At 39.2% G+C, this 14591-nt stretch overlaps 1 protein-coding gene across 5 annotated transcripts in view; it reads right to left on the bottom strand.

Moving 5' to 3' along the window:
• DOCK10 (dedicator of cytokinesis 10) overlaps nucleotides 1–14591 on the bottom strand; it is a 262391-nt gene that overhangs the window by 87231 nt on the left and 160569 nt on the right. For all 5 annotated transcript variants that reach the window (XM_027769882.1, XM_006143303.3, XM_027769880.1 and 2 more), the window contains exons 16-22: nucleotides 12708–12787; nucleotides 10506–10693; nucleotides 9625–9690; nucleotides 7435–7527; nucleotides 2015–2138; nucleotides 1715–1836; nucleotides 1225–1311 (exon numbers count right to left, since the gene is read on the bottom strand). In XM_027769882.1, coding sequence (XP_027625683.1) covers nucleotides 1225–1311; nucleotides 1715–1836; nucleotides 2015–2138; nucleotides 7435–7527; nucleotides 9625–9690; nucleotides 10506–10693; nucleotides 12708–12787 — 760 coding nt within the window. The remainder of the gene's footprint in view (nucleotides 1–1224; nucleotides 1312–1714; nucleotides 1837–2014; nucleotides 2139–7434; nucleotides 7528–9624; nucleotides 9691–10505; nucleotides 10694–12707; nucleotides 12788–14591) is intronic.

Here is a 14591-nt window from a genome sequence, read left to right on the forward strand (position 1 = left end):
TACCATCAAGACTTCAAGGGATAAAGTGATTTGTCCAGGGTTATTGAGCCAGAAATTGGCCAAAGCAACTCACAGGGGAAGTTCTGCCAACCTATGGCCTTCCCATTTGGGGAGTCCTGGATAGACACTGGGAATTACACTCAGTTTTGAAATCAAAGTGCGATACTTTTATTTCTATTTTATTTTTAATTTTTTAAAGATTTTTCTTTTTTTGGCTAGGGTACATTCCCTCAGTGGAGAGAGAAAGAGACAATGAGAGGGAAAGTGAGAAATCATCCCCTGGGGGGATGGCTGTGTCACAATCCTTTCATTCTCAATTCTCCTCACCAGAGTGTGGACAAGCATGCACTCCTGCCCTGTGTGGTTTTCAAGGCCAGGCCTGGAACTGGAACCATGATCAGCCATATGGGAGTCCAGCACTTTAACCACCACACCACCTGCTGCCCCCAAGGTTACTTATTTATTTATTTACTGTAATTGTTGTAAAATTTAATTTTATTATTATTAGTATTATTACTAATTTGCTATAGGACATGTGCACTCACTAGAAAGTGACAGAGAGTGAGAGAGAAAGAGAGAGAGAGAGAGAGAGAGAGAGAGAGAGAGAAAGTGAGAAAGCAAACCGCCAGGTCTTGGACTTGAACTGCGGTAGACCCTGTGGGAGTACAGTGTCTTAACTATGCACACCACCTGCTTGCCCCATTTTATTTTTATCATTGACCATATCGTTCTTTCTTCCATAAGCAAGAGAGACAGAAAGAGAAAGACTGATAGGCAGCTCCAACGTGGTCTTCATACTACAAGCCACGCCCAGCCTTAGCCAACTCCGAATCATGGGCACACATATGTAAGGTATATTCAGGTTTCCGGAGAAGAACCTGGAACCTCAGCCAGATATGCCACCATCTGATCCAACATTTAATACTTTTAATATTTGGGTGTTGTCAGTGCACGTAAACCATACTCAAGGGGAGTATCATCTGATTAAACACACTTCTGGTGTTTTGATGTGAATTTTTATGGTGTCTGGCCTTAAGGCATTAGGACAGTCTATCTATCTTGAGAAAGGCATAAAATTACACTCCAAACATTCCTCCTTTGTAGTATTCAATCACCTTCTCACTTGTACCTCATAAAATGATTACTCTCATCCTGTAAATACAACAGACACTTTATGGTTCTACATGGTAGAGAAATGCTGATACTTCAGTACATCCTACTCACCTGAGTATTCACTGTCGATACGACAAATGTTGATACCTTGAAAAGTGGTTTGCCACCATCAACCCATTTCACGTCACTTCCACAATGCTGCAAAAAAGTTTGTTATTGTGATGGAGACGATTTGCAATAAAGAAAATAAATAGCTTGTTTATAATTTGTGTTAACGTGCCAGCCTTATCCATTAATCTTCCTTTACCATAGAGACGGAAAATAAAAGATCCAAATAAATTTGTTGATATTGGTAGAAGGGACCAATGTGATATCGGGGGATCATTTTTATTAGATCTCGTGGCCATAAACTAAACAAGAGATCTGGAATGTTGCAAGTACACTTGATTCATAAAGACAATGGACACACACACACACACACACACACACACACACACACACACACACACGATGGTCTTAATTTAAATAGCAAAGAAAGATGACCTCATGCCATTTTGCTGATGTGCTTTTTCTTTCTTTTAAATTATACATTACTCAATACCTTTCCACTTGCAGAATCTTGAAAGCTTAAATAATTAGGAGGCAGACTTGTTGCTACTGGGATGTTATATTCTTGCGACGCTATCTGATTACGTTTCATCAGGGGAAGCCAAGCATATCCAACTGTGTAAAGGAAACAGAGAAAACGTTTGAGTACAAACCTCCATTATAAGAAGTAAAAATAAAGCTATTTATCATGTATAAATATTAAATTTCACTAAAAAATTTAAATCAGAGCTTTTAATATACTCTCCAACTCAAGACAAACAGATGACATGAGAAGCTACTTCCTCTGTTGTACCTGATGTTTCCAGAGCCTCCTTCTTTTTGGCATTAGCTTTTGCATTTATGTCACAGGTGACGTGATAAAAAGAAAACAGAATATGGTGTTTCTCATGGAGCTGTGTTGGGAGCTCAATTTTCACCTGCAATGAAAGACATTGTGGTTGGCTTGAGGTTAAAAATCATTTGCCCAGGGGCAGGGAAAGCCAGGCACAGGTTTTTAATAGTTCTTTGACTGAAATCAAAGTTGATGTTCAACTGCTAGTGTTGGATATACTGATTTATTTTATTATTATTATTTTAGGTTTTTGCTATAGGATGCATGTGTTTACCAGAGACAGACAGAGGGAGACAAAGGGAGGGAAAGTGAGAAGTCATCCCCCAAGGGGGATGGCCACACTGCAATCCCATATCCTCCACTCTTTTCTTGGGATTATGGGCATGGACACACACACACCCAGCATGATTTTCAAGCCGCCAGATCCTAGACTCGAACTGTAGTCAGCCATGTGGGAATCCAGTGCCTTAACCACGATGCGACCTGCTGGCCCCAGGATATACTAATATAACTCTCAGTAAATATCCATTCTGCCAGCAGTAATGTGTTCATATGATGATATTTTACTTTTTTTACTGTAGTAGATGTTAATAATCCTAGTGTTTCTCATTTGATAATTTGTGCCATTAGTGTATAGATTAAGAATAACTGTGGAACACCAAACGGACAGATTGAAGGACATAAATTGAGTAAACATTAAATCCTTGCCTCCCAAAGAGTGCTGTTTGTGGGCTTGCTGCAGGAGTATCACTGCTGAGCTCATTGGAAATGCAGAATCTGACACCACCTCAGAGGTATTGAATCAGAATCTGCATTTTAATTAGCTCTGCAGGCAATTCAGATGCACATTACTGAGAAGCATGGCAGGAGTAAATGATATAACTTAAGCATGGAATCTCTTTTGAAAAATAACGAAACATGTGAATGTGTTATTGTGGTCACTGATGAGCTTTTGTAAACAGGTCATATTGTAGCTTTATAAATAATCCTTCTGAATAAACACTAGACAAACTGGATACAGATTAAAAATGTACTTAAAGAGGAGCATACTCCATATTGCTAGAAAGAAATTTTTGAAATAACTCATATCAAAGCACATTTTAGAGTTTACAAAGCCCTGACAGACATGTTGTCATTGAATTCTCCCAATAACTTTATGAAGCAGTAAGGTACAGGGGGTAGGAGCCAACGCCGGAGGTGAAATGGGGCTCTGAGGGACTAAGAGTGCTACAGTCAGTGATAAGGTCTTCTAGGACAGGAAGCCACAACTGCTGATGACCACAGCACACTGGAATTCCAAGACCTGTTCAGGTGGCTGCGTTCATCTCAATACCAGCAGCTCAATGGTTCCCAGAATTGTTGAATCAAACCCTAAGGTGATACCAATGCATGCGATCTGCCACCTTATTTATTGGGCATCTAGCTAATTCATTTTATTTTTAAAAAAGATTGATATAATTTGCAATTATTTTGAGACCAGCAGTTGGCGTAATGGCTTTGTCGTTGGACTCCCACATAGCCAACTGTGGATGCATGTGTTTACCAGAGACAGACAGAGGGAGACAAAGGGAGGGAAAGTGAGAAGTCATCCCCCAAGGGGGATGGCCACACTGCAATCCCATATCCTCCACTCTTTTCTTGGGATTATGGGCATGGACACACACACACCCAGCATGATTTTCAAGCCGCCAGATCCTAGACTCGAACTGTAGTCAGCCATGTGGGAATCCAGTGCCTTAACCACGATGCGACCTGCTGGCCCCAGGATATACTAATATAACTCTCAGTAAATATCCATTCTGCCAGCAGTAATGTGTTCATATGATGATATTTTACTTTTTTTACTGTAGTAGATGTTAATAATCCTAGTGTTTCTCATTTGATAATTTGTGCCATTAGTGTATAGATTAAGAATAACTGTGGAACACCAAACGGACAGATTGAAGGACATAAATTGAGTAAACATTAAATCCTTGCCTCCCAAAGAGTGCTGTTTGTGGGCTTGCTGCAGGAGTATCACTGCTGAGCTCATTGGAAATGCAGAATCTGACACCACCTCAGAGGTATTGAATCAGAATCTGCATTTTAATTAGCTCTGCAGGCAATTCAGATGCACATTACTGAGAAGCATGGCAGGAGTAAATGATATAACTTAAGCATGGAATCTCTTTTGAAAAATAACGAAACATGTGAATGTGTTATTGTGGTCACTGATGAGCTTTTGTAAACAGGTCATATTGTAGCTTTATAAATAATCCTTCTGAATAAACACTAGACAAACTGGATACAGATTAAAAATGTACTTAAAGAGGAGCATACTCCATATTGCTAGAAAGAAATTTTTGAAATAACTCATATCAAAGCACATTTTAGAGTTTACAAAGCCCTGACAGACATGTTGTCATTGAATTCTCCCAATAACTTTATGAAGCAGTAAGGTACAGGGGGTAGGAGCCAACGCCGGAGGTGAAATGGGGCTCTGAGGGACTAAGAGTGCTACAGTCAGTGATAAGGTCTTCTAGGACAGGAAGCCACAACTGCTGATGACCACAGCACACTGGAATTCCAAGACCTGTTCAGGTGGCTGCGTTCATCTCAATACCAGCAGCTCAATGGTTCCCAGAATTGTTGAATCAAACCCTAAGGTGATACCAATGCATGCGATCTGCCACCTTATTTATTGGGCATCTAGCTAATTCATTTTATTTTTAAAAAAGATTGATATAATTTGCAATTATTTTGAGACCAGCAGTTGGCGTAATGGCTTTGTCGTTGGACTCCCACATAGCCAACTGTGGTTCGAGTCCCAGACTCAGTGGCTTAAACTCATGTCGGGCACATGTGAGAGTCCCAGACTCAGTGGCTTAAACTCATGTCGGGCACATGTGAGTGCATGCCCAAGATCCCGAGAAGAGAATGGAGGAGAAGGGATTGCAGCGTGGCCATCCCCCCCTGGGAGGGGGGGTGATTTCTCACTTTCTCTCTCCCTCTTTGTGTCTTTCTGGCAAGCGTACCCACCCTATAGCAAAAACCTCTCCCCTCAAAAAAATTTTACTATTATTTTAAAATTTGCTATCGGTCATGTGCCCTCACCAGAAACAGAGAAAAAGAGAGAGGGAAAGTGAGAAAGTGAGCTGTCAGGTCTGGGACTCGAACTGTGGTTGGCCATGCGGGAGTCCAGCACCTCAAATACCACACCACCTGCTGGCCCCACAAATCCACTCATTCATTTTCATATTGTGCAAGAAAGGATTTATGACAGTGGTTTTGAAAGTCTTGTCCTCAGCTCCACTGCATCGGTCATCTGGAAATGTTTAGAAATAACAAATTCTCAAACCTGAACCCAGATGTATTGAATATGAAACTATGGAGTAATCTGGGTTTGTAATCTGATGCTTGACAACTCACAAATTTACATGGTTTACAGATAGCATATTCTTTATCTACCAGCATGCTAATCTAGTAACAAAAGCCAACATGCATTTCAAAATTCACAATAACAAACAATGCAATAGAAAAGGCTTATTTTTGGCCAGTATTCAGAGCACATGAGAGTACAACAAATACTTGAGAAGTCCAGTTGACTAAATATGAATGAAGAAACCCTTCACTTAAATAGTGCAAAGATTCACATTTTATTTTAACAGTGCCTTGAAAGAATTTATACTTCTTTTTTTAATTAATGCAACCATTTTTATTTTTGTTATAATATGAAAGAAAATTAAGTCTTGGATTTGATTTTGCAGAATACCAGGTTATTCATTATATTCATGTTCTCACATGGAAAAGCTTACAGCTTTTATGAAGATCCCGGGAAACACATGAGAATGAGAAAGATTAAAAGCTAGAGTTAACAACAGTAAGAACATCAATTAAAAAAAAAATTATGTCTGCCCAGAATGGGTCTTGATGGGCCTGGCCAAAGGGTGCACCAATACAGTAAATATTCTGTAACAGAGTAATAGCTTTCCCCCCTTGTGTTCTGAATTTATGGGGGAAAAATTAAGAACGCTAAATGGATCCGTAGGAAGGAATAATGTCAGACAGGTTTTTTCAATGGTGCTTTTAAAATTATTCTAACAGTAATTAACGTGCCCAAGGTGTGGCAGGCATAAAAATGTCCTTTGTGTTCTAATCCCCAGAACCCATGACAGGGCAAAGGGACTTTGCAGATGTGATTAAGTTAAGGGCCATGAGACAGGGATTTTTCTGGCTTTTCCAAGGGGGCAGTTTAATCACAAGGTTCTCAGAAGAGAAAGGCAGGAAGGGTAGAGTCAGAGGAGACAGGACAGAAGCAGAGGTCAGACACAAGACTGTTGGAGTCAGAAGCCAAGGACCGTGGGCGGCCTCCAGGAAATGGAAATGCGAGGAAGCGCTCTTCCCCAAGAGCCTTTGGAAGGCATGCAGCCGTGCCGACATCTTGGCTTGGGCTCTGAGAGGCCCATTTCAGACCTGTGATCTCAAACCGTAAAGCAACTACTATGTGTTGTTAACTTGTGGTCCTTGATTACAATAGCAATAGGAAATTCATACAGGAGTGTGTGATATTTTTAATCCTGGGCTTCACATCTATAGGTTGCATTCATTCAGACCTCTGCTTTATGGTTACATAAAGCATGAACTTTTTTGTCTGAAGCCATTTACAATGTAAGCCAACCTGTATATAGTGATATGTACCACTGACTCAATCTTTAAAATTTTTAAATAGTATACATTCTAGAACACTGGTGATGCCTCAGGCACGGCTTGGTTTGAATTCTGTCACTTCATAACTGTGTGCCCTTGGCAAAGTACTTGACCCTTCTGAGTCTTGGCTTCTTCATCCATAAAAAGAAAGGCACCAATAATACCTATTTCTCAGTACTAATAGTTCCTGTTTCCAGGGACTAATTGAGGTGATGTGTGTGCAGAGTGTAGTTTAGTACATTGTAGGAGTCTTGAGACTTAGAGCAGGGCTTGCTCCCGGACATGCTGAGAGATGAAGGCGGCCAACCTCACTCAAGCTCTGGTGTGGGCTCAGACTCTGGTCATTGTTTTCATTATGACATGAAATGCTGCCATTGACAGGGAAAGTCATCTAACTTAATTTTACATGATTTTTATTATTCTGACCCGTGAAATAAAAACGAAATTAGTCTTCCTTAAAAAAAAGATAGAATAAAATCACATTTTGAAAGGCGGATACTGGGCTGAGATAAATGAATTTGCAGCATACACAGAATTTGTCACTGAATGCGGTTTATAAATCTTGGGAAGTGCATACCTGACAAGGCATGTCTTAGTCTGAAGTGTGGTCTAGATGGTGTTTTCGTCATGTATCATCTGACCCATTCTCCCATCTTCCTTAGGAACTGCTCAGGCAGTGAAGGGCTGGCCCTTACCTCGTCTGAGAAATCCGGATTCTGGGAATGGTGCAGAACTGCTGTGTAGGCAGCGGAAGTAAAGAGGGGTCCTCCAGGTTTCCCGTAGATACACTGTTTAAAAAGTCACAGGGAAAAAAGAAGTTATAGGTTGAACAGTGTAGAGTGTCTGAAATAATCTCCAAGTGAAAAAAAGGTCACGACTCTTCAGTTATCTCTCCAGGAATGAAAGTCACTTTGTGATGACTTACCAGGCTTAGCTGACATCTCATTAACCTCATATTTCTTTGGCTTATTGCTCTGCATTTATAATGTAATGAGAGGCAGCTGATGAAAATTAGGAGGCTTTTTAGTCTTCATACAGACATTACACCAGGACCAAGTACCTGGACCGATGCACTATGGAACTTTGGATGACCCCAAAGGCTAACATGTTCAAAATGGATCCTGCAAAGTAGTTTGCTGAAAGGGTCCATGGAACCAATTCTCATCTAGAGTTGACCCCAGGAGATCACAGGCGTGGTTAGACCTGTAAACTCCCAGCCATGAAAGCTGAGCTGGCAGGACAGGGTTTATTCCAGATTCCATAAAGTGCATTACTATTCTACCCCAGGCCCAAATCAGCCAGAGGATGTGACATGGAACTTTCTAAACATAGAGCTACAATACAAAGCCCCCTGAGGCCAAAGCTTGGGGCCCCTCTTCTGGAGTCTGACATCTGGATTTGCTATACCTGCGTGGAGTTTCAGAATACAATGAAGTAGGGAAACCCACACCTGCACTCATCCCTTTCTTAGAATTATACCCACAAAAACACTACTCTCATGCTGTCTCAACATTCTCTGTGTGCTTGACATGTATGTCTCACTTTAATTTTTCTCTCCTGATGCTAATGCACTGTGGATGCTGACAGTGGCTAAGGAAGATTTTTAGTGAAGTCTTTCTTTACTCTGACTGAATTATTCAATTGATTATCATTTATTCTGAGTAATACTACAAACCTAGATCTTGGTAACATGAATTAGGGGACACAATTTGTGTTTGACAGAGTACTTTAAGAGATTATCTTAGATAATGGTGGGGTTAGTTAGAAATTACTTTTGTCCTTCACTATCTTATTCCTCTGATTTATTGAGGCTGGGAAGGTCTATAGTAGGCCCACTAAAGATAATCCCCCTCTCTATTTTTATAGGTTACTTTATGTTGTTTGAATCCCCTGAAATAAAACAGTATATATCAAATGCAAACTCTTAAAAATGTCATCCAATTGCAGTTTTATAGGTTAAAACATCATGGTTCATATAAACTTCATAGTTTTATTGATTTTATTAAATCACATGGTCAACAACCAGGACTGGCTTCCTGGAGTCATTTTCCAGTCCCTCAGGCATTTGGCCACACACACCTTTCATAAATGTGAACATCACTAGACCACTGAGCTAAGTCGTTAAGCCTGCACGCAGCAGTCCCTCTGCAAAGGCCACACGCTGGCCAGCTGGGATGTGCCATTTTTAATCGAGCAGGCAGAATGGTGAGGGGAACTAATCTTTGAAAAGGGCAGCATCTTATAAAGGGGAATCTTTGCATTTACTTCATGTTAGAATAGTTTCCTTGGGGTCAGCAGGTGGCATAGTGGTTAAGGCACTGGATTCCCATGTGACTGACTGCAGTTTGAGTCCTGGACTTGGTGGCTTGAAAATCACGGCGGGCAAATGTGTGTGTCCAAAATTCTGAGAGAAGAATGAAGGAGAAGGGATTGCAGTGTTGTTATCCCCCTGGGGGATGATTCGTCACTGTCTTTCTTTCTCTCTTTCCTTCTCTCTCTCTCTCTCTCTCTCTCTTCCTTCCTTCCTTCCTTCCTTCCTTCCTTCCTTCCTTCTCTTTCTCTCTCTTTTTCTCTCTCTCTGTCTTTCCTCTCCAATGAGCACACATGCCCTATAGCAAAAACCTAAAAAAAATACAATAAGAGTAGTTCTTTAATATCAAATCATGACTGTTAATTTGCCTCAAGAGAAGGCCTTAAGACTGGCATTTTAAATAAATTTAGTTAATGTTGGCTTTTAAATCAGGTACATTTCATAACATTTAAAATAAGTTCATTAACTTGCTCCGCTTTGAACCACACTCACATAAAAGCCCGTCAATGGTGGGAACAACCTCTGCAGCCACCTCCCCCCTTTGTGCTCTGTCTGCCTGGCATCCCTGGCTCACCTTCACCGGCTTGGCATCCGCTTCATCAGAATTTTTGAATTCAATGCACACGGTTATATTTCGTGCCTGAAATTATAGCATAGAAATGGAGACATTGCAATTTCCTATTAAATAATATCAAAATCAATCCAAGTGCCTAAAATAAGTAATGTCTAATTAAATCTGAAAAAATGTATAATAGCCAACATTTTTTTGTGATTTTTATTCATGGTGCCCCAAAATAGCAGATCTAGAGAGATTGTTTAAAAGGGGAAAAAGGATTTGTATTGGAAGAGGAAGGCATGTTATTTTCAGAGTATCAAAAGGAACTAAAAGGAGGTAAAAAGGTCTAAAACAAAAGGTTTTAGAACTTATTTCAGAAAACATTATTATATTGCAAAATTGTGCATCTTTAAACACTTCTAGGATAAAACTCATCAGTGCCTCTTCCTAAGTATTCTCTCCAAATGGTTTTTCACTGCAAGATGTTGGCTTATAGTAATTTATACTTGTACTTTCAAGAAACTATTTTAGGGGTCAGTAGGTGGTGTGGTAGTTAAGGTGCTGGATCTCGCATGTACAGCTTGAGTCCCAGGCCTGGCAGCTTCAAAAACACACCAGGCATGTGTGTGTGCATACCCCAAATACTGTGTATGTGCCTAAAATCCTGAGAGGAGAATGGAAGAGAAGAGATTGTGATGTGGCCGTCCCCTGTGGAGGGTGATTTCTCACTTCCCCTCTCTCTGGGGAGCATATGCACACTACAGCAAAAAGAAAGAAAGAAAGAAAGAAAGAAAGAAAGAAAGAAAGAAAGAAAGAAAAAGAAAAAAGAAAAAAACAAAACATTTTATTTTACAGTATGGTGAAGAAGGAAAACGATATTGCAGAAACTTATATCATACCTTGTTGAAACACTTCTGGCTATCATACTTGAGGTGCTTGGGATAAATGTAAATCTGATTTTTGTATACTCTGTAAGGACGGCAATACTTAGTAGAGTCGTAAACAAATTCTTCCACCTCCACTGTGGGCTCTGGTTGAGCCATCATGTTGAAAGGCTTGACAGGGATAAAGGACGATGTTACACAGTCTTAAAAAAATCAGAAAATAAGAGTTTGTCATTTAATACAGTTCACCTTAAGTGAGCAATACATAAAATATTTAAAATGAAAATACTCAAAATAGAAAACTCCATGCTTGTATACCAATCGATGGTAACTTATGCTAGCATGACAATTTGTAGAAGGTGGGAGGAACAGATACATGGGCTATGTATTTAATATCAAACTCATATCTCAAGGAAACTGGTATGACTTTCGAATGTATTTGTAACTATTTTATTTTTGTCACACCGAAAGTAAATTGTAGCTAATAAACGGAACATACTAACCAGATATTATAACATAAAGAATAATCAACTGACTATAGCTATATAATACTAAAAAAAATCCTAATATATGACAAAATAAAACTTTGTCCAATGGATATTTTACTGATAGTACCAGATGGAGTAATAACTTTTCTCTATGAACCAATGTCATTGCGTGGGTCCGAGCCTTGTCTGCATTATTAGATAGAAGATATTTTATTTTTCTCTTTAGTTTTTACAACTTTTAAAAATCTAACCTTGTAGGAATAGTCTAAGAAAAAGGAAAAACATTAACAATTTATAAAACAAAACTTTCATTGCTAAATAATTTGAAGGCTAGGGACCAGCAGTTAGCATAATGGCTATGTCGATGAACTCCCACGTAGTTGACCGTGGTTCGAGTCCCGGACCCGATGGCTTAAACTCATGCCGGGCGCGTGTGCGTGCGTGCCCAAGATCCTGAGAGGAGAATAGAGGAGAAGGGATTGTGGTGTGGCCATCCCCCATGGGTGTTGATTTCTCACTTTCTGTCTCTCTGTCTTTCTGGCAAGCACACATGCCCTATAGCAAAAAGCTCTAAAAAAAAACAATAGTAATTTGAAGGCTGAAGTTGTGGCACTGAAAGATAATAAGACATTCGATCTTTTAGCCCAAATGAAATCTCCTTGTGATCAAAAAAGGAAAATTATTAGCTATTTACACTTTCCCTCCAAAATCAATGATCATATTTTTGTTGTAAGTTCAAATTTCTCTAATGTCCTGTAACTCTTTCAAAGAGAATATTTAGCTTTATCTGCTGTTATTTTTCCTTTCCATAGATTATAAAAGCCACGTTTCACAAATCAGGTAGAGGAAATGGCTTAGTTTAGCCTCTGCTTTTTCAAACCAATCAATATAAAAATGATTTGGAGCCATGGTATACGTTAGAATGTGTGCTGTATTTCATATTAAAGTGACTTGTGGAAAAATTATTAGAATGGAAAACTTAATACTGATAATAATAATCCACATATTCTTGGTAATAATCTTCCTGGTTGTAGCTCATAGGATGCCTTTATTCAATCTTTGCCTCTCTGAGAAAATCATTAAAAGGCTGAATCAGAAGTAACAAAACAAACAAAACAAAACCAAACCAATCTCATGATGAAGATAATTCTGACATTCTCATGCACCATTTAATAAACATTCCTCCTGAAATTCAAGTTTTATTGACATAAAACACATTTAGACCATATTCTGAAAAAGATACAGGCTCTCTGTGTAGCAATAGAGTCTCACAATATTCCAGTTATAAGCTCTGTATGGCCACTGGTGTTTAGGGAAAGTCTTTGGCAACACACTGTGGCAGAACTAGCCCTGTATTTCAAGTTAGAGAAACTGGGTAGAATGTAAATTTTCCCATTACAGGTTGGTTTACGAATCTATCTGCACCTAACTTTGCTCATCTGCAACCCTCCAGGGTTTTGATGATTCCGTGATATCATTCAATACCTTGGTGGGAGCATGGGGCATACCAGATGGAAATCAGACTATCCTGAAGATGGTTTATAGTTTCTCTTAATGGAGAAATAAGAAGTCCAACTCTCAATATATATTTTATAGTAGGATAATATATGCCATCTATCCCAACCCCGAAAGCAAAACAAAACTTACATAACCAAACAAATAAACAAACACTAAAACTATTAACTGTTTAAAAGTCTGCAACCAAACCATGACATCATCATGATCATACTTGGATGCTCTAAGGGAACGTTGTCCACAGCGATATCCAGGCTTCCGGGGATGGTCTGCGTTTTGCTTATTCTGTCAGCCCTGTGAGGTATGCCAGCAAAGAAGCACACATACACACAGAATTAGTCAAAAAGTAGTCAGCTATAAATAACATTGTTGGGATTGGGTCATGCATACATACACATGTTCCAGGCATGTTTTTCAAGCCACCAGGGCCAGAATTTGGACTACCAAGTAGATCCTTGGCCTTGTGGGATCTGGATCCCTTAACTACTAGGCCATGGGACTGACCCAGAAAATCTACTTGCAAAGATGGAATATGTAAAGTGATGGGATAGAGCCAGCTCTTCCCAGTTTGTGAGAGCTGATCATTAAATTCTCAGAAATGTTGTCTGACAGGTGTTAAACACAGCCATTTTTGATAACAAAATTATATGAAGGGGTCTTTAAAGAGTTCATAGAAAATGTATATTATAAGAAAACTTTGCCTGGATGTCAAACATATTTATGTACCACAATAAACTTGTGTCCTGTTTCCCCATATATGTTCTGAAGTACTCTTGCATAAACTTACCACTAAACAAATTATATTAAACTCAAATGCAAAAATTACTAAAAACTAATAATTTCCAAATCATTTACACCACGGAAATTGGTCAATACAAAGCAGTGTTCTCCTGGAGAGTTGGTTGCTAAACATTTATCAGCACACTATTGCAAATAAACGCCCCAATGTGAGGCTCTCATGAAACAATTCGATGTCACATTACAAATGTATTCCCGGGGCTCCTTAATGGCCACAATGACACTTTCCTTTGTTAGTCACTAGAAACATGAGTTTTGTGAGAGTTTGGTTTTCTTCTGTTTCTCTCAGGTCATCACAGAACTTTCTGACTGCTTCTTTCTGCTCAGTGTTACAACTTTTCATGATTTAGTACACTGGCCTTAAGGTAAAGAGAACAGAAACTCAAATTGCACATTTGAGTGGCTGGAGAAGCCTTGCGAAGCCATTGGGATGGGGGATTTGGTTAGAATGCTTGATAAAATAGAGGCGGTTAAAGTCTCCCCCACACAAGAAATGGCTTTGCAGGACCACAGAGAAATCAGAGTAATTCAGAGCCTCTTCTAAGATTTTACTTCTCATCTTTAGTTTGCTCTGTGAAGTTTATATTTTTTCTAGAATAAAAAAGAACGTTGAGGAAACATCTATTCTAGTTATACAGAAACATATCTTTTATTGGAGCTATAGAAAATATTAATCATGCTTTTTCATAATATTAGGTAGTTGGGAACCAGCAGTTAGTGTAATGGCTATGTCGCTGGACTTCCACGTAGTCGACCGTGGTTTGAGTCCCGGACCTGGTGGCTTAAAACTCATGCTGGGCGCGTGTGCGTGCGTGCCCAAGATCCCAAGAGGAGAATGGAGGAGAAGGGATTGCGGCGTGACCATCCCCCATGGGGGATGATTTCTCGCTTTCTGTCTCTCTATCTCTTTCTGTCTGTCTGGCGAACGCATGCGCCCTATAACAAAACCCTCTCCAAAAAAGAAAAAATAATAATATTAGGTAGTTTTGTTTTGGCTAAACAAAACAGCTAAGAGATTGTTAATTCTTAGGTTGGAGAGGCAGAGGTAATATTTGGGAAAGGGTAAAATAATACTGTGGGTATTATCAGAAGGCTAAACATTTAACATAATTAGCTTATAGTAAACGAGCTTCTCATCATTGGATGTTGGATGTATGGCTTTATAAAAATTATTAAAAATTTAAAACATGGCTTTTATATTTTTCTTCTGTCAGAATACTTTCCTTTATCTTTTCTAAAAGTATTTGAAGCACAGAATTATTATAATTTATTATAGGTATTCACAGCAATATAGAATTTT

The sequence above is a fragment of the Tupaia chinensis genome, unplaced genomic scaffold (assembly GCF_000334495.1).
Source record: "Tupaia chinensis unplaced genomic scaffold, TupChi_1.0 Scaffold000095_1, whole genome shotgun sequence".
NCBI lineage: Eukaryota > Metazoa > Chordata > Mammalia > Scandentia > Tupaiidae > Tupaia > Tupaia belangeri.